The 18750-nt window shown below is 45.6% G+C and overlaps 4 protein-coding genes across 6 annotated transcripts; 2 read left to right on the top strand and 2 right to left on the bottom strand.

Moving 5' to 3' along the window:
- Nucleotides 1–298: 298 nt before the first annotated feature.
- Nucleotides 299–5185, top strand: FAM21 (Family with sequence similarity 21). The gene is made up of 4 exons (XM_017074482.4): nucleotides 299–491; nucleotides 554–745; nucleotides 806–945; nucleotides 999–5185. Exons 1-4 carry the CDS (start codon nucleotides 390–392, stop codon nucleotides 5062–5064), a joined length of 4500 nt encoding a protein of 1499 aa, XP_016929971.3. The 5' UTR covers nucleotides 299–389; the 3' UTR covers nucleotides 5065–5185.
- Nucleotides 5055–11326, bottom strand: Rcd6 (Reduction in Cnn dots 6). Of its 3 annotated transcripts, none has more exons than XM_070995178.1 (4): nucleotides 10634–11326; nucleotides 8066–8510; nucleotides 7425–7664; nucleotides 5055–6858 (listed from the first exon to the last, which is right to left on the bottom strand). In XM_070995178.1, exons 2-4 carry the CDS (start codon nucleotides 8231–8233, stop codon nucleotides 5719–5721), a joined length of 1548 nt encoding a protein of 515 aa, XP_070851279.1. In that variant the 5' UTR covers nucleotides 8234–8510; nucleotides 10634–11326; the 3' UTR covers nucleotides 5055–5718. The 3 variants fall into 3 exon arrangements, with proteins under 3 accessions (XP_070851279.1, XP_065719893.2, XP_065719894.2); XM_065863821.2 differs by having other exon boundaries at nucleotides 8066–8221; XM_065863822.2 differs by having other exon boundaries at nucleotides 8066–8221; nucleotides 11159–11325.
- Nucleotides 11327–11671: 345 nt separating this feature from the next.
- Nucleotides 11672–18662, bottom strand: rig (rigor mortis). The gene is made up of 9 exons (XM_017074563.4): nucleotides 17132–18662; nucleotides 16760–17072; nucleotides 16538–16700; nucleotides 16322–16475; nucleotides 12996–13894; nucleotides 12776–12941; nucleotides 12559–12709; nucleotides 12243–12500; nucleotides 11672–12183 (listed from the first exon to the last, which is right to left on the bottom strand). The coding sequence occupies exons 1-9, from the start codon at nucleotides 18558–18560 to the stop codon at nucleotides 12006–12008; spliced, it is 3711 nt and encodes a 1236-aa protein (XP_016930052.3). The 5' UTR covers nucleotides 18561–18662; the 3' UTR covers nucleotides 11672–12005.
- LOC108009864 (cilia- and flagella-associated protein 206) lies at nucleotides 14367–16322 on the top strand. Its single transcript, XM_017074564.4, has 3 exons — nucleotides 14367–15067; nucleotides 15147–15496; nucleotides 15555–16322. The coding sequence occupies exons 1-3, from the start codon at nucleotides 14431–14433 to the stop codon at nucleotides 16296–16298; spliced, it is 1731 nt and encodes a 576-aa protein (XP_016930053.3). The 5' UTR covers nucleotides 14367–14430; the 3' UTR covers nucleotides 16299–16322.
- Nucleotides 18663–18750: the final 88 nt, after the last annotated feature.

The following is an 18750-nucleotide window of genomic DNA, read 5'->3' as shown; positions in this document are numbered from 1 at the left end:
ACGAGATATCGATAACGATTGCCTAATCAGCTGTTCCGCTGAAATAGAGATGAGCATTATTTCCTCAGAGATGCGACTTTAAGGCTTGATTTAATAGCCAGATTCAAAACATGAAATTTAGTTTATTATTTGGACTGGGAAATCGTGTAAATTAAAACAAAATTTCTTAATAGTTCTGTTTTAAAAATAAAATTATAAAAATTAACGATTGTATTTACCGAAATAACACCAGTTTGTCCATATCGGCGGAACTAAATTCTAACTGCAAGGCAAGTAACAGGTGATTTACTATTGCACATCGCTAATTGGGTGTGATCACTAAGTTTGCATTTTGTTTGTTTTTTCATTGTTATTAATTTTTTAAAAAGCGGATTTGCAGTCGACTGATAATGGATATAAGTGCGGATGTGGAGCAGATTATAGCCCAAGCTCCGGATTGGAACTTTGCGGGTGATTGCGCTCTCCTGGAGCTGATGAAGCGGATTTCCCAGGTTCGATTGCATATGACGAATCTCTTTATCAACAATTCAGTTTGATAAAATGTTTCCAACAGAATCTGCAGGAGAGGGGCGAGAAAACCAGTCGCAATCTAAGGGACTTCGAGACGAGTGTTAGGCAAGTGGATATATCCTTGAACAATGCCACTAACAGCCTACGATCGCTGCAATTTGGCAATCAGTTTGTGGAGTATCGGGTGGAGGAGGTGGATGACGCCGATTTGGCCATGCCAGAGGAAAAGAAGAAGGTGCAATTGACGATTATGTTTTCCTATGGATTGTTCTTACAAATCTATATCTTCTTGCAGCCCGAGCCGCCACCTAAGACTTCGGAGGAAATGTCCAAGGAGTTTCTGGAAAACAACCTACGAATGTTCCGCAAGAACTTTGAGCCGGTGACCATAGAAGTGCCCGATTCGGATGACGAGGATGCACCTGTGCACTCAACGTAAGTGGGTTTATTAAACTTTTTCTATTCCTTACCAACTCTCCTTTCCACAGAACCGTATTCCGGGCAAAGAACCCATACGATGCTATTCCCCTGCCCTATGTAATTGGCACAAAGGAATGGGAGGAACACAAATACGCTGGACTGTATGACAGTAAGGAAAATAGTGAGGATGAAAGGTCAGAGGAATTCTCCTCCAGTTCATCAGATGAGAGAGAATCTGTACCGGTGAAAATCACAAAGCCAGCGAACAAACCAGAAGAGCCTCATCTATCGGACTCCTCCTCACTAGCCTCGTTTGCCAGGGAACCGGCAATTGTGTCGCCAGTAGCTAAACCTGCTGTCCAGATCGCAGAACCTGCCATCAGAACACAACCGCGTCCCATCATAAGTAGTCAAAGAAATCCACATGAGAGGGATTTGTTTGCAGCCCTACGGCAATCGCCGCCTAGCGATGATCCGCCGTCCACGTCATCCTCGCCTACATCTTCGCCAGCTTTTAGGAATCCTTCTAGTCGCTTGCCAATAGCGTCTACGGCATCGCTTAGCTCCAGTAGCAGTAGTCCCGCCCAACAGCCACCAAGGCTTTTCGACGAAGCTGTTTCCACACAAACTACGAAGGAAACTGAGGTCAAGCCAAGTCAAACTAAGCGCATGCCTGTAAATCTTTTCAACGACGATCAGTTCAAATCGTTCATGTCCGAAATCGTTGACAAAGTCCAGACCAAGACGGGCAGCAAGACCGTTGAACCCGCTTCAACGATTCCAGTAAAGGAACCACCAAAAGAAAAGGAATCTTTGAAACCAAACGCAAAGCCTGAGGCACCAAAACAGATTGTTGAGCAATCAGTGTCGAAACGTGTAAATCTGTTTGACGACAGTCCCCCATTGAGTCCAACTCCAAAGGCAGAGCCTCTTTTTAATAATAACGGTAATTCATCGGGTGCTATTCCAAAACGTAACGATCAAACCAAATCCCTCTTTGATAATTCTCCTACAACGAGTGCTTTGCCAAAGGAAAAACCTTCTAAGACAACAAAAACGAAATCGCTCTTTGATGATGATTTGGAGGACGATGACTTCTTGAACTCCTTTAAACCCAAAACAAAGCCACTAGAACAAAAATTGCTCTCAAAACCAACATCGTCTCTATTTGATGATGATGATTTGGATATTGATGATATATTTATAAAACCAACGGCACAGCCGAATAAGCTCTCTGAAAAAGTAGCTGGGAAGACTAGATTATTCGAAGACGATGACCAAGATGATGTCACTGATTTGTTTGGCTCCAGAAAGACCAAAGAAACAAGCAAGGAGATGCCTCCAGATTTTTCGCAAGAGAAAAAGGTCGAGGATTCGCCTCCAGATATTTCATCGTACAAAAAGGTCGAGGCTCCAATAGCCCAAAAGAAAAGCCTATTCGATGATGATGATTTATTTGGAACACCAAAGGCTAAGAGTTTAATTACTAGTGATAGTACTGGCGTTGCATTAGGAACAGAAAGGAAACAAATTGAGATTGAAGAGGAATCTTTGAAAAACGAAATTAAGGAAAACCAGCCACAAGAAATAGGAGTAATTTCATCTGTACCCATTCTTAGAGATTCACCTCCCCCTATAGAAATTGTAGAAGAGAAATCCGAACGGGAAAAATCGAGACCGGTTAAGAATGTTTTAGCGGAACCTATTATTCCGAAATCAACAGATTTGTTCAATGAAGATTTTAGCGATGATGATTCATTCCTAAGCCCTTCAAATATTAAGGTTAAACCAAACAGTGCTAGCGAAACTAAAGAATTTATTAAACCAACTGAACAAAATACTTTGGAGGCGAAGGAAAATATAGCCCCAGTCAATCTACCCAAGCCTTCTACTAAACCAACTGATTTGTTTAATGAAGATTTTAGCGATGATGATTCATTCTTGAGTGCATCCAAGACTAAGGATAATTCAGTAGGTGCTACAGTAACTAATGAAATTAAAATACCAGCTAAGCCCCAGTTGGTGAGTGAGATCAAGCCAGAAGAGTTACCACAGAAACTGCCACAGAACAAAGTAGACGAAATCACAACCATCGATGAAAAGGTTGAGGTTTTGCCCGATGTGCTAAGCAAACCTCAAGAACATGTACCCGTTTCCGAAAGTCCGCCACCAGATGATGATGAAAGCAATCAAGATCCCATTATTACAATGGTGGCCGATGCCACTAACAAGTCACCAAAAGAGATTTCCACCCCAAGGAAGCCTGCTGATCTGGCTGCTGCACAGCAAATCATGCAGAATTACTCGAATCTCTTTTCCGACGAACCGCCGGATGACAGCGAGTTTTTCCAAACGCTTGGTAGTAGCGGTCTCAGCAGCTTAAGTGCATCGAAAATCTTCGACAGCGAGCATGACTTCTTTGAACCCGCCTTGCCTACAATTCCAAGTGCGACCAAGCCATCGCCAGTGACGCCTGGAGATCAACCTTCTTCATCATCCGACTACGGCACCATATGTTTGTTTAGTGATATCCCGCCAGAAGATGACAATCATGAAGGTGAAGAATCACAGAAGCCAGCTAATGCTCAAAAGGAGGAAGTAGCAGCAACCACAACCCGAATACACACAATTTTCTACGATGACTTTAGTGAAACAGCAAGAGCAGGAGTTGTGCAGCCAGCTGCCAAGCAGTTTAGTTTCGATGAACCACCTCCAGCTGATGAGCCGGATCGTAGTAAGGGTCCTAAGCTACCCAGTCCCACTTCGCCAGTAAAGAAACTAAAAATGCCTAACATCAATATAAATGTGCAGGCCTTGCTTCCTGGCTCTGGAGGCCTACCAAAAGCACTGAGGAAACAAGAGTCATCGAGTTCAGAAAGAGAGGAACCTTCAAGCACAGCCCAGATTAATGAACCCACACCGAGTTCCAATGAGAACGTTATACCTTCAGCAGAGGGTGGCCTGCAGCATGTGAACAAATCTCGCGCTCGAGGACCTGCCAAAAGACGACCCTCAACCCGTAGGGGCAGAAAGGAAAATTACGCAAAAAGCTTGCTGGACTCTGAGCAAGGCCTAACTTCTTCGAATTCGATTCAGAACGAAATATCAGATAAAAAACCTTTTGAGGCTACATCCGCCAAGGCTCCCCTTCCTCAGTCAGTGAAAGCTGAAAAGTTGTTTTCTGCCCCAGCATTTCCCACCCTTAATACGCCGCCAGATCTCCAGCCGCAGCTGGAAAAGCCACCTCCGTCTAAATACGGTGGATCATTCTTGGACAGCCCTGACGAAGATGATTCCTTCTTTAATTCTGTTGCAACACATGAAGTTTCTTCTGTAGCGACAATTGGAGGCAAACAGGGATCTGATCCCCCCAAGTCATATCGATCGTTTTTGGATAGTCCTGATGAAGATGATCTTCTATTCACTCCGTTTGAAAATAAGAGGTCAGCTGAAAAGGAGCCGCCCTCCTTTACACAAACAGTTTCCAAAGAGCCACCAACAGATCGGCGCCAGTTTGAGAAGACATCGGGACCGACCAAGTTAGGCAACTCTTTTCTGGACAGCTCAGATGAAGATGATTCGCTATTTAGTCCAGTCAAAACAGTGGCGGCTCCTGTTGCTCGGAACGCTGCTGCCGCTACAGCAGAAAGCAAGGAGATTTCTGCCAAAGTGGCACCTGCTCCTCCCAAACTCCCAAAGGCCCAAGTTAAGCCCAAGCCACAAGCTGCACCAAAACTGTTTGATGACAGTGATGATGATGATGATTTGTTTGCCAGTGCAGCTGTGCCAGCATCTGTGGCCAGTGTCCCAGATAGCAACAGGACTAAGCAGCCCACCAAGCCGGCGGTGACTTCCCTTTTCAGCAGCGATGACGAAGAACCAGAGGTGTCAGTCAAGACTGCTCCTGTCAAGAAGTTGCCGGTAAAGACAAGCAAAAACCTCTTCAGCGACGACGATGATGATGATGACCTTTTCGGAGGGGGCTCGACGTCCAAGGGCAGTACAAGCAAACGAACCAAACCATTGGCCAAGGCTGCGCCCAAAGCACCTACCAGTAAAGCTTCAACAGCAACTACAATCATTCCCTCTAAATCCAGCGATAATCCTTTGGCCGATCTGCTCGATTTCGAGTAAAAACATGAATGCCTTTTATTAAATATATTTACAGTTTTTGATCTGTGGATGGTTAGACTGTCGATCAGAGTATTGTTATCCGTATTCTTAGTAACTATAATAAACAATGAATGTCAATGTCGATGTGTGGTCGATTCTTAGAACTAAACTTGGGGATTCGCTGTGAGCAAGTCACGTTAATTTGACCAGTTGCTCTATTACTTGGTTTATACGCCTGCTATAAATTTTTGTCAAAAAATTATCTATTTCTCTTTGAGAAAAGTTCTATATGTGATTTTTCCACAATTTGATGTTTGTTTGCTGATCAAATTATACCCCACTATTTTTGCAGTGGAGTCTCTTATTAAGAACATTTTTTATTTGCCAATGAGGCGTGTTATTTAAAGTAACACATATTTGTGAGATTATTGATTTTGGAAATAACCAAATATTTGCAGACCTATTTTAGCTTTACCTAACAAATAGAACCTGCGTATAAACGTCGTACAAGATTCTCCCAGTGTAACGTTAGTCTACGAACTGAAACTGAGTTAGTTTGTGGCTCTTTGGTCGTTATTCCGAGGAATCTCATTCTATGTCGAGCATGTCCTACAACTAGTGAGTGTAACCTAAGCGCTGACTGATGATCGATTGGGATCTGGAACGCGGATGGACTCAAAGAGCCACATCGCGGTACTTCCGGTAGTCGTCGGATTCGTTGCCCAACGAAAGCTTGCTGTTGGCCGTGATGTACGGATTGGCGTAGTTGGCATAGCCGAAGCCACCGTAATACTGCATCTGCTGGCTGTGGGTGGAGCCGCGTCGCTGCATCGGTTGTGCCAGCACGGTGCCGACGAATCCTCCCGTGGAACTGCAGTTGGATGGCCGGCGGTAGATGCCTCCAGACTGTTGGTGATGCAACTGTTGCTGTTGCTGCTGCTGGTGCAGCAACATGGCCAGGTAGTACTGCTGTTGCTGCGTGTAGTTCTGGAGAAGATTGTTCCCGTAAGCGGTCAAGTCATTCTGCACCTTGCTGATCCCGTCCAGGTTCTCCAGGGACACGCAATTCCGGGAAAGTTTGCCCGTTGGCGGCTGCTTGTGAGTTCCGCGTGAACGATGGTGGCTCCTCTGCTTAGCGGGTGGCGGCGTCAACTGTTTGGGTTCGATGGAACAGTATATGGGATCGTTGCTGGTAGAGCCAATCAGCGAAGGCGGCGAGGGTCGATGCGAATCCTGCAGATTATTCTTCAAATCATCGATGGTAATGTTGAAGTACTTGGCGTTCTTGTCCTCCGTGTCGAGCACATGTCGCGGATTGTACATTCCGGGGAGAGTGCAGCGCAGATCCATCAAAGACTGAGCGCGATGGCCACCATTTGCTCCACCTGCCCCACCTCGCTGCATCAGGGTGCCGTTGTTGTATTGCTGGGCCAAGGCCGGAGCAAACATGCTGGCATTGAACTCATTCTGGGAGCCAAACGCCTGACTGCCGCCACCTTGGTTGTTCAGACCCAGTCCCATTCCCGGACCCAATGGTATCTTGGAGCCTGTTTCATCGCACAGCTGGTAGCCGGCGTTCTCGAATCCACTCAGCCGCTGGCTGGAACGCCGGGAGTCCGCCTTGGTCATGGGGACACTGGGTGCGGGCGTTTGCAGGGAGAGTCTGGTGGCCAAGCCCTGCAGCTGGCTCAGCACCTGAGTTTCCCGACGCCACCGGATGCCCGTGGGAATCACGCAGATCAGCGCAAAGCAGTTGATGATTAGGCGAATCAGGTATGAGGTCAGCTCGGTCAGTCCATGCACCGATTGGAGTCCCTGGAAAGGAATCCAATTAAAATATTATCCTAGATTTGGGAACTCTGAAAGCCCTACATAACTAATTTTATTCAAAAATGAAGATTGGTCCACCTTTGGGGGGTAATCAAATGTAATTTTAATTGATTTGAAGACTAAAATTAAATTTACATCGCATGTTAAATTAAAAGTCAGTTTTACACATCGAAATATTTTGAACATATTGCGTTTAAAACCGACTTTTAGTTTAAATAGTTTAAAATGCGGACAAGAAAACAACCGTGTATCATTTCGTTTAAAGCAAACTATAGATAAATGATGTTTTTGTATAATGTATCATCCTAAAATTGTTATGCAAGTCAAAGAAAATCATTAAAAATGAAATGTTTACTCTGGACTACAAAGAAAAAAAAGTTCGTTTAACGACAAATAAAATACTTGGTTATACATAGTTAAGCGAATTCTGAAAGATACATAAAGTATTTAAAACATTCTAATTTCTTAACCTTGATGCTATCATTAAAAGAATGTTATATAAGAAATGAACAATAAAAATGTAGTAAATCTTAGTCGTATACTAAACTTACCCAGTGCTGGGTGGTCATGATCATGACAAAGACCAGCTCGGGGATCGAGAGCAGGCCGATGATGCCCGACCAGGCGAACAGGGGCCAGCAGAGACCGCTGACCAGGCCGTGGATGAGGATCGTGGTGGCCACGAACATGACAAAGTAGAGCGAGCACAGCGTGTAGGCGGCGAAGGGCAGTTCGCCGTGGGCCTCCAGTATCCAAGAGACCTCGCACGAGAAGGCCCCCAGATAGACGATCTGCGGGGAAATGCAAATGCAAATCGGAATGGAAATTAGCCGAGATTCGTAGAAGAAAAGCGAAAACATAAATCAGGCGATGGCACTTCGAGATGTACAGATGTGATGAGCAAGAAAAAAAATAACAGAAAAACCGGAGACAACTGTGCTTCGCAACCATCCATCAATCAATTAATGAGCTTCCCCACCCCGACTTGCCTGTCAACTTGGTCAGCAAGAAAAAAGCACAGATGAAATTTTTACATTTGCGCAAAAAACGATTTCATTTCATTTTCACTTAATGGGGCAGAAATGTTTTCACACTGATAACGGTAACGGACAGATAGACAGACATATAAACGGTAGAAAGATAGATTTATATAGATGGTAACGATATGGTGATATCACCCGAAGTTACTTACCAGCAAAAGAACCGCCACCACGCAGCAGATAATGAATAGATTCGCCTTTATGAAGCGCTCCATAATGCGTTCGTTCCAAAAGTTTTGTATGCTATTGCCGTTGCCGCCCGGCGGTCGCTTCTTCAATGAGGACGGCGACTGCTTTTCACTGGCCTTCTGATAATTCATTATTCGTGTTATTCGGTTGCGGTTGTTGTGGAAGATATGTGCGAAGTGCGGTTTTTTCGAGAGAAATTATGCTGCCGGGGAGGGTGGTTGATGGCCTTGGTTCCCCTTTTAATGGGGAACTTGGGGAAGGAGGATGAGGATGAGGCGGAGGCCAGTGATGCGATGCTATGTGTACTAGTTCTTGGTTTATGTTCGAATGGGTTTCGAGTCCAGACCGCTTGTGGGTTGAATGAAAGCGTTAAGCGGCCCAATTGAGCCGTGTCATGCTAGGTTGGTGCTGAAATGAGAATTTCGAGATGAGATGAGTCCAGTTCGACACTCGGAACAAAAGACTTAGGCAACGAACTTGTTTCGGCTGCTACTCAAATACATACAAGTTGAGATATAAAAAAAGGCCAAGCCAGCACTCTCAGTCAGTCGGCTAACGGCCTGTGCCATATAATTTAGAAGATTTTCACTTTTCTACACGGCCAGTTCGTTGTCCAAGTCTTTTGTCTGCTTGCCTCGAGCAAATATTTGACCCGATACAAATGGTGTCGCGTGCTAAGAGGAAGCTTCTGTCTAAATGCCAACTGAAACTGTTTACCAATTGCTAGTTACGAGCCACCTTATGTCATGACAAATGAATTTGCAAACTTAGCGGCAGTAACCAAATCATTAATCAATTACACTCCGCTGCCAAGTTTGAGGTTTTCACTCATTTGCAAACGAAAACAAGAGTTGATGCATAGGAAATATGCAAATAAGTCGCTTAACTAATAATGATATAATGGATATGATCCTTACAATAAATAAAATTTAATCAATACTCAGACGATACTTTGATATATTAATTCTCTGTTAAATAAAACATAAGTTTAAGTTATTTAATATGGCTTACTTAAGTGCTGTCATTAAAAAAAATAATGATGTGAAATAAAAAGGAATCAAAGAAGCATTAATTTCTTCCAAAAGCTCAAAATCTTATTCCACAGACAGGACAAATTTCCGGAAAATTATATTAAAAAGTATTCCTGGCTATATCTCATCAACAAATAATAGATCTATCATGAAAAGGCCTGGAGTACATTTCCCAAAATCTTCAGTGGTTTAAATTATTTTTATAAGTTTATTAAAATAAAAATGTTTATAATAAACTTGTTAGTAAACTTGTTCAAACAAAACCCAACGCCGAGAAATAAAAATACAAAAATGAAATGAAAAGTGAAACTGATTCATGCTAGGAAATGCGAGGCAATTAACAAATGGAAAGTAATTTACAGATTTATTTCAAACCATCGGAAAGAGTCGATTCGGTGGGCACTTGTAATGAAAAAAACCCGACCAATTATCCCATTGGCTGGCCCACGGAATCGTGTTGTGGAGTGTAAACAATTGAGATGCCTCGCCAACACATCACTCAGAGACTCCAGAGCCCAGTTATCCGCTTAGTCGGATACGGTAATCCGCCCATAATAGACACCGTCATCAAAATAGAGGCGACGAACTTGTCGACTCAATGTCGTCAGCACGCAGGTGCGCCGGGCTCATCAAGCTCATCATGGGTTGCGATGTTTATGATTATGATGATGAGATCCACCTGGAGGCGTGCGGATCCATGGGTTGGTCTGGCACTCCAAAGAAGGAGCGACGCACCGGATATGCGCACCTTAAAGTGTCGGGGTGGTGGTGACTTGCCCCATTGACATTCCGCCAACGTTGCAAGTATAGACCATGGATCTCCAGCTCTTTCCTGTCCCACTGACGATGCGGTTCTGGTTTTTGGCTTTCTTTGCTGGCCGGAAAGAATTGCAAGCCAAGTTTGTTTTATTGCTAATTAGCTGGACAAACTCATTCTTGCTGGGCTGTCCGGTTTTTCGGGGGCAGAGCTGACCTTTTTTTTTTTCCTTTTGAAACGGGTTTTCGCCGGGGTTCGTCGGCTATTTATTAGCACTCAGCGCCGGGAAAAGGTGGCAAGAGATTTCACAGCGCCCTTGAATGACTGCCACACCCATGCGGCGAGGATTACGAAATTATGCAGATCCAACATGCATACATAACATAATCTCTGTGAGCCCAATGTGACCGAAAAAATGCGAGCAACATTTCAAAATATTTTGCATTGTGCTCCTCCCAGCTCCTCGAACAACTAAATTAATTTAATTTCGCTATTGTTAACTGTGCAGATATACTGCGAGTTCAATAGCATAAGTGCAACAATGGATAGCAGTGAATGCGAATGCATGAATAAACAACAATGCAGGCGGCAAAGTTATGCAAATTGTTATTATGAAGTCGGTGTAAATCGAAATGGAATCGAAATGAAAAGGCCAATCCAAATGCGTGGCCGTTATGCTGTGCGTTTCAAAATGCAATCAGCTATTATATATGGCATATGTATCGATGCGATGTAAAATGTACCTTTCACTCTGCATTATGATTATTATTGCCAACGATCCGATTCATCCATTCCAAGCAGTTACAACAGGCACCAGAAATACCAAAAAAAACTAAATGAACAATAAGCGCGCGGATCGTAGAAATTATCAGTCAAGCAGGCAGAAATTTTTATTTTCTCAGCGACGCACTCACACACGCGGGCCCCACAAATTGTTTAGCGTTGAGTCATTTCGTATGGTATAAATTGTTGAAAAGATTCGAAGCTGTCGCTCATGCAAATTGCGTCGCCCGACGACTTTAATGGGGCACATAAAGCTATACACACACCACAAACAACATCACCTAGTGGTTCTTGCCACTTTTACTGCGCGCACAAATTAAATATAGCCAAGAGAACTCGTTTTTGTCTCATCAGAAAAGCGAAATGTGCTCGTACGCAATTATATACTTTGATTGTTATTTAATTGTACAACGGTTGGGCCACCAGCACCAGGTCAGGTCAAAGTTGACGAACGTGAGAATGGTCGATATGTGTGGGTCACTCACTCCGTAACGTGCCGCGATAACGGTACGCTTCAGCTTGGCGCGCTCGCCAACAGTTAAAAGTGAAATTCGTAGTTAAATACGAAAGACTGAGGAAACGAACTTGGTGCGCCGAACGACTCTGCGTTTTGCTGCGGCGGCCACGACGTCTGTTTGGCAACTGAAGAGCAGCTTAGAGTTTCGAGCCAAGCTCTGTAGCTCTGCTCTGGCCTGTCGTTTGTTGATTTACATTTCTGTGTCGGTTTCGTTTGTTTTCGCCGCTGCTGCTGCTGATGCTGCTGCTACTGCTGTGCAGCAAGTTCACTCGCCCTGACTCTTGTTCCAACAATTAAAACTTAATTTCTAACTGACGGCAATGATGCTGTCGGCTGGCTGGGGAACCCGGCCATTTGCATAATTGGATGCCAAAGCCCAGACGAAAATGAGGCCTAACGGTCATAGTTTTTGTTTGGGCCAGCTTTTAGGCCTGATAACAAATGGTCTCGGCTGCCTGTTCTAATTAAAGCCCGCCTGTGGTTTCTTTTTCTCTCGTTTTTCGTTTATTCAAAATTCAATTTGTGTGTGTGTTTCTTTACTAGCTATTGTGCCGTTGATATATATATTGTGTTTTCCTCCATTCTTCAGGGTAAATTAAATTAAATTAACAGTATACCAAGGGCAACATAAATCGATTTCAATTCCACTCAGTCTCTGGCTATCTAAGTATGAAAAGTAGTTCAACTAAATCAAAACTTGTAAATGCCTAGCTAATAGATTATAGCTTCATGATTGTTTCGGGGCGATTTCAAACGAGTACACTAATACAGCCTGTTTCAGCTAAAACTATGCTTAAACCAAGATAAATTAAGGCCTAATGCTCGGCAGTAGAGCCATTGTGAATCGGCTCAAGGGGGGCACAACCATCCAGCACTCCGCCCAGCTGGCCGATGCGTTTGATTTGGTCCATCAGTTCAGCGATTTCGGGAGTGCAGTTGCGGAACTTCCTTAAATAAGAGTAACCGCGCAGCATTTCGTTGTCCAGAACGCATCTGTAAAGGATTTACATTAGTCTACTACTTTCAATTAAAATGTTAGTGGTTCTACTTACATCAGGGCTGCCGCTGCAAAGTTACCCGTCCCCTCAAGATGCTCGAGCCACTTGTTAATTATGGTTTTGATCAAGGGATCCGTGGCTGGCAGGCAGATGCGGGCATGAGCCAGGGCCTCTTTGAAGTACTCGTTGGTCAGAAACAGATTAATGGCTTCCGACTGCATTCCCAGGCTAAAGAGATACGTAGCTGCGTGCATGATGAAGCCCTTTTCCTCCATCTGCTTGGCATAGGCGCGGCAGCAGTCCTGCCAAAGCCTGAAATACAACATGATTAAAGACAAGCCACTTTGGAAATATAGGGTTTAGAGCTTACGTAAAAGACACTGAGGGGGCCACCGAGAGATGCCATTCGGTTAGGGTCTTGTTGGCCATATGCTGCTCTAGCTCCTCGCGCAACTTGAACGTAGATATGGCCAGACAAAGAGGAGCTATGTCCTTCGTGTTCGAATGCTTCAGGTTTGTTACTGAAATATTTCATTTATCGTTATAATCAATTGTAATTTAGGTCAAATTATATGTATTTTACGTACACTCTGTTGCAATGAGCTCCTTAGCCATCACCTTGGTACTGAAAAGCTTTGACATCAGCACTGACTTATCGATCTTGGCCGCGTCTTCGGTAAGAACAATGGCCAACTTCTCCAGGGCGCTCTTGTTGAGCTCCTTCTGGGTGAGGTAGAGACAGGTGCGGCTATGCTGTTGATATAAAGGGTATTACTTTTAGTTCAAAACATCTAACTGCAGACCTACTGTGAGGAAACTGTCGGGTGGCTGCCTAGCTTCCAGTTCCTTGCACTTTGGGCACTCCTTTGGGTTTATTTTCTGGGACTTGTTGTCCAAGCTGAGAGCTCCCAGCATGTCCTCTACAGGAGTCTCATTCGCTGGTATATTCTTAACAGAGTTATTGTTAACTGGCGCGACCGATTCCTGGATTTTCTTCTCTTCCTGCTTGACTGTCTCATTTTGTTGTTTAGCCGTCACTTTACGCTGCTCGCGACGCTGACGCTTCTTGTCAGCCGCTGTGAGAACAGGAGCATAGGGCTGCGTCAAGGATTTGCTAGCCCACTTAACGTTCAGCAGGGCATCCACTTTGGGGCAGATGCTCTTCTCATCACCGGCTTTGATGTCGATTAGCTCCACAGAGAGCGCTTTTCCCGAGCACATAATTATATTCTCGTTGGTGGGCAAAAACATTCCACACCACATGGGGCAGTGGTAGGTGATGGTTAGTGGTGGTTTCTCCGGCTCGTTGCAGTTCCACAGGCAAACCTTTCCCTCGATGTGGAAGGTGAGCAGCAGATGCTTCTGGGTATGGCTCCACTTCAGCGAGGTAATCGAGGCCTTCTCCGCATTTGCAGTGAAAGTGTGCAGCGTTCTCCAGTTGCGCTCCGCAGGCTGGAACTCCATCACATATACGGACTTATCGTTGCCCGCCACTGCAAACTTATTGCTGTCCAACGGGCACCAGGCAATATCGGTCACATAACGAGCAAGCAAAGCTGACTGGCGGATAAATGGAGTCCAGGACTTGTCCATTCCCGAATCTCGCTCATGGAGCTGCAGTAGACCATCGTCGGTGCCCACAAAAAGGAAGGATCCACGGACGCTGAGGTAACTGGGTCGAGAGATGCAGTTTACAACTGTGGGCTCTGAAAATATCAAGGAAGAGTGGTCAATTTGAAAGTTTTATTTACTTTAATTCTTTTAGACAAGGTTTTTAGATAACATGTATTTTCTATTGGCAGTGGCCTTCTGCACATAAGGTATCGTTTAACAATTAAATAGAAATTTAAACCAGATTACGTAGTTCTTTTTGGTTTATTTGTACATGCTTTACATTCTGTGCTCAACCTAAACAGCTAATTAAATATTATTTAAAGACAATAAACTCTTTGTATTTACCCAAATAAAAACCCATTGTTTTCTTTGAATTTTAGTTTAAAATGTAATCGTGAGACCATTTTAATGAGCAATTAAAAGTTGAGTAAAGCTTAAGTACCTCGAAAAATTGAAAGAGTAAGGGCATGACTAATTTATTCGAATTCTACAAAATATTTAACTTACAGTGGGTAACCAAGGGCAACAAAACCTAACAAGCAGACAAAAATTTAACAAGTCAGTCACGTTACACATTTTCTTTCATCGATTTCTGTCCTGAAATAAATTAATTGTTCATTTTATAAGAATGCCGCGGCACAGGACATTGGTGAACGTTGGGCATCGCATTATGAAGCGATTCCAGGAGCTGGATCTGAAGGTGGACGAGGAGTTCGTCGTCTTCGTGGTTCACCTGCTGGCAAGGGATCAGCGAAGAGGTCTGCTCAAATACGACCTGAATAAACCCACCGCCTGTGCCATTGACTCTTTTGTGAACACAATTGTGGATAGCTATGTGAATCCAAAGGATTGCACCATGGCCAACATGAAGATGGCATGGGTAATGAAGAAAGGAGAAACCATAGACCTCGAGTATGTGAAAAAGCAGTACGATGAAAAGTTTGAAACAGAGCTGCAGCTGCTCATTAAGGACATTCTTCAGTACCCGGAGACCTGCAGTAAGGTGCAATTGGACCAGCTGTTCGCCAAGATGCAGGTCTTCATCGTGGCCCGCTACAATCTGGGCTCGCCCAAGAACCATGTGCTGCTCAAGCTGACGGCTCAGGCTTTGCACAGCGTTATCGGACGCAGTGATCTGCAGAACTATGTCCTAAAGAAGAAATACCATCGGCTGGAGTATCTGCAGCGTTTAGCTGCCACGGTGGGGGGCATAGTTATCTACAACAGTGATGGTCCCGATGGTGATAGGGAGAATGTTAGAAGTGGTAAGTTAAAAATATTCCTTAATCTATGGATAAGATGCTTTTCCAATCCCGAAATAATTGATTTTATATCCTTTTTTAGTGGTCAATGATCTGGAAATGGCCCAGAAGAACACTGAAGCTGCCTTTGCAGCCAGCATGGAAAAGGCTGTTAAGGTGCAGTCCATCTGCCAGGCGGCCCTCGATGACCTCATACAAATTGATCAGAAGGACGAGACCTTGACCTACCGCGTGCCCCTCGAGCACCTGGATCGCCTGAACCAGTTCTCGCTGACCTACTTTATGCTGCACCGCTGTCTAACCACTCTGAGCAAGCACTACCAGAGCACGGTATACCTGATTGAAGTGGAGCAGAAGCGGTACGACTGCGTGGTGGCTAAGATTAACGATACCCTCTCTATGCGCACCGCCATTGATTCGGAACTAGTCTTTGTGAGTAGATTAATTTACCCCCGAGTTTGGATCATCCTAACGTTCTTTACTCTCCTAGCCGCACTTTGTGTACATCTCACAGGTGTGGGGCAATCTAAACAACTTCCTGAACCACATTGTTGAGTTGAACAAGCTGAGGGAGCAGGTGGAGGCTTTCGTGGTCGACGACCTGATGATCCTGGCCAAGGCTACAGTGGCCGAGCTGCAGGCCTTGAATAAACGCATAAAGAAGCCTAAGGTCTGCTCCTTTGAAGAGCGCATGGATGCCGTGAAGGAGCTGCAAACCGATGGCAATTTTTGCAACCTGAGCAAGGCGGACATAAAGGAGTTTTGCTCCCTTGCCATGACCATAACCAACGGCCTACTATTGCCGGCCCAGGTGACAAGAAAACTTTGCTCAAATGTGAATATTACTTTTGGCTTTCGGGACCACAGATACGCTCGTTTCGCAGAGCTACGCTTTGAGCCCTTCATAGCCGCCTTTAGGAAAGTGGTCTTCAACAATGCCAACCTTGCGCTGCTTTTTAAATTGGACGATGCGTTGATAGAGCAGGAGCTGCAGGATCTCATCGTTGAACCTCCAAAGCAAAAAGATTTCGAGTGTCAAACGGAAATGGTGGTTACCAACGATCTATCGCCAGCCAACTGGATAAACGTAACATGGAATGCGTGGGACTATCACAGGGAAACCATCCACTTGGCCAACATCCGTAAACAGCAGACCAACGACACGCAGACCAAAATCAGCTACGGGCAGCGCAATGCCCAAAACCAAACCTACAACACTCGGCAACATAAGTGATGAGGGCAAAAATCTATACTCACCAGTTTTTGATTTGCTCAAGTCGAAAAACCCGAACACGCGATTCACAATGAAGTATATGAAGTGGTCCTGCCACACCAGGGAGTAGACTTCCTTCTTGTGGGGCGTCCGTAAGTGCGTCTTCACCTTCATGCGCTCCACATCAAGGATGCCCACCTGTTAATGTGTTTGGTATTTAGTTGGAGTCTCCAATAAAATCGAATTAATAAAAAGCGTACCGTTCCGTCGAAGGTGCCAAAGGCGAGCTCCAAACAGTTTGGACTCCAAGCCAGGGAGTAGACATTACTGGTCACATAGACGCTATCGATGGGCAGGCAGCTGGTCGAGAGCTTTGATATATCAAAGAAGGCCACGCGGCGGTCCGAGCAACCCAATGCGATTCTGATCGAGAAAGAAAAGTTAATTAATTCTGGCTCCTCAGTTGTTTAATATTAGCTTACTTGTTCATATCATCCGGACATTCGGCCATCGCTCGAACTCCGAATGCCACTGTGCCGTAGAAGGCACTCACTTGGCCACTCTGGGGATTCATCATTCCAATCTGCCGATTGTTCCTGCACAACCATATCATCTCCTTGCTGGAGTCACAGGAGAACGATACTATGTCCTGCAAATGGCAACTGTGTGCTTTGTCCTTGCTGATCTTGTAGCGAAGCATCTTGCGTTCAAACTCTAGTGACCAGAAGAACAGCTGATGGCGACTCAGGGAAACGATGACCTGGTCGTTCAGCCAGTAGACGTTGTTGAGCTTGCCTAGAAAGAAACATAAATAGTTTAATTATCGCTATCGTTTGTACTTCGCTGCCACTCACCTGCTGCCTTGCTCTTGCTGTAGTTCTTGCCAGCATGCGCTCCTGTATTCGCATTCCAAATCATCATCACCTCATCCCCATCAATGGAAACCAGCAGCGTGTCTAACCGAGTGCTGTTTACGGAGGTCGAGCTGATGGTCTCGGTGCTGATGGCCGGAACCCTTTGGAGATTGCTCTCGGGTTCGGCCTTTGCCTGAGGAGTTTCAGAGGCATGCACCTCAGCCTGGTGATAGATGTGGTGCAGCACTTCTCTCTTTGGCTTTGCTGCCTCGCCATCGACGATCACGGCATCGTCACTGGAAGAGCTGTACTGAATGACCTCAAGACTGCCTTCGGTGGATTCACTGGCATCGTGTTTGTTGCTATTGGTGCTGGCATCACTCAACGGACCCGTGGGCTTCGTGGCCTCGCAGTCATTCAAAGTGACCTCCACGTGCTGGATGGTTTCCTCCTGGCGGTTAGCCAATAGATCCGCCTTCACACTCTGGCAGGCTTCGACAAAATCCAGGGCAGCAGCCCCGGCTGGCTTTTCCAGGCCGACAAATCCACCGCCGCAATCTTCAGAGGATCGGCGTCGCGCAGCCACAGGTGCTCCAAACTCGCACTCCAGGTGATCAAAATTGTAAATGTCAAACAAATCATCGGACTCGGCTGCCCTTGATTTGGTCAGCGGTGGTGGCTTTGCCTTGGGCTTCTCCTCCTGGCCCCCATTACGGCTTCGCCATTGCTCAGCCCTCGATGTCAGATCGTTAAGGTGCTCCTCCTGAGGAGCAGGTACCTCCCGCCAGGCCAGACCGCAGATGGGCGCCTTGTGGCCGTGAAACTTGTAGACGATGTTCATCTTGCGCAGGTCGCAGACCAGCACATTTCCCATTGCTGTTCCCACGGCGAACAGATTGTCGTTGTAGGGGGAGCAACGCACCATTGTGAGCTGGTGGTTTCGGGGCGAGATGAAAGTGGGGCGACGGCAGTAGCTGTTGGAGGCCACACAATAGATGACCAGGTCGCTGGCGTCAAGGGACAGTATGTTGCCGTTGGCCAGGTAGCTCATCAGCACAGAGTTGGTGGTGTGGTGCACTCCGCGCACATCCCGCGCCTCGTGCTGATGCTGATGGGCCTTGTGCCCAATGACGGCCTCTCCCAATCCGCAGTCCCAGACCTGAACGCTCAAATCATCGCCGACAATGGCAAACGGCTTGGCCGGACCGCCGTTGGCAGTGCCCCACATGGGACTCACGTCCAGGGCCAGGATGTTGATTCGCGTCGACATGGTCACCACTTGGGGCTGCTCGCCGTTTGCCGGAGGAGCGGATATGTAGTTGATGCAGCGAACGCCGGCGTACAGCAAACCGCCGTCAGGGGCGGCTGCCGCCAGGGACACGTTGCCCGGCGGAGTGGGCACATTGTGGTACATCACCTGTGAGTTCATTGCGAAGAATAAGGACTTGGCATTAGCGGAAATAAGAAATATTTCCCGCTAACATTTGGCGTCGTGCGGATTTTTTTCTTCGAAGCAGCTAGTGTTCGACAGCTTCGCAAGCTTTGCCAGTGCTGCCGGACTTTCGGATGATATCGTGCAGTGCTGTAGTATAAATCATTTTGGATAGTCACGATTTTTT

This window comes from Drosophila suzukii, chromosome 2R, assembly GCF_043229965.1.
Source record: "Drosophila suzukii chromosome 2R, CBGP_Dsuzu_IsoJpt1.0, whole genome shotgun sequence".
Lineage (NCBI taxonomy): Eukaryota > Metazoa > Arthropoda > Insecta > Diptera > Drosophilidae > Drosophila > Drosophila suzukii.
This window is presented reverse-complemented; position numbering and strand designations above follow the sequence as displayed.

Excerpts from the sequence above, each read along its gene's own strand:
- FAM21 (XM_017074482.4), top strand. The coding sequence starts at position 390 with ATGGATATAAGTGCGGATGTGGAGCAGATTATAGCCCAAGCTCCGGAT. Across the intron at positions 746-805 it reads TGCCAGAGGAAAAGAAGAAG|CCCGAGCCGCCACCTAAGAC; the intron begins GTGCAATTGACG and ends ATCTTCTTGCAG. Across the intron at positions 946-998 it reads GATGCACCTGTGCACTCAAC|AACCGTATTCCGGGCAAAGA; the intron begins GTAAGTGGGTTT and ends TCCTTTCCACAG.
- Rcd6 (XM_070995178.1), bottom strand. The coding sequence starts at position 8,233 with ATGAATTATCAGAAGGCCAGTGAAAAGCAGTCGCCGTCCTCATTGAAG. Across the intron at positions 7,665-8,065 it reads TGGTGGCGGTTCTTTTGCTG|ATCGTCTATCTGGGGGCCTT; the intron begins GTAAGTAACTTC and ends ATTTCCCCGCAG. Across the intron at positions 6,859-7,424 it reads TCATGACCACCCAGCACTGG|GGACTCCAATCGGTGCATGG; the intron begins GTAAGTTTAGTA and ends ATTCCTTTCCAG.
- LOC108009864 (XM_017074564.4), top strand. The coding sequence starts at position 14,431 with ATGCCGCGGCACAGGACATTGGTGAACGTTGGGCATCGCATTATGAAG. Across the intron at positions 15,068-15,146 it reads TAGGGAGAATGTTAGAAGTG|TGGTCAATGATCTGGAAATG; the intron begins GTAAGTTAAAAA and ends ATCCTTTTTTAG. Across the intron at positions 15,497-15,554 it reads TTGATTCGGAACTAGTCTTT|CCGCACTTTGTGTACATCTC; the intron begins GTGAGTAGATTA and ends TTACTCTCCTAG.
- rig (XM_017074563.4), bottom strand. The coding sequence starts at position 18,560 with ATGAACTCACAGGTGATGTACCACAATGTGCCCACTCCGCCGGGCAAC. Across the intron at positions 16,476-16,537 it reads TTGGCACCTTCGACGGAACG|GTGGGCATCCTTGATGTGGA; the intron begins GTACGCTTTTTA and ends ACACATTAACAG. Across the intron at positions 12,710-12,775 it reads GGAGCTCATTGCAACAGAGT|TAACAAACCTGAAGCATTCG; the intron begins GTACGTAAAATA and ends GAAATATTTCAG.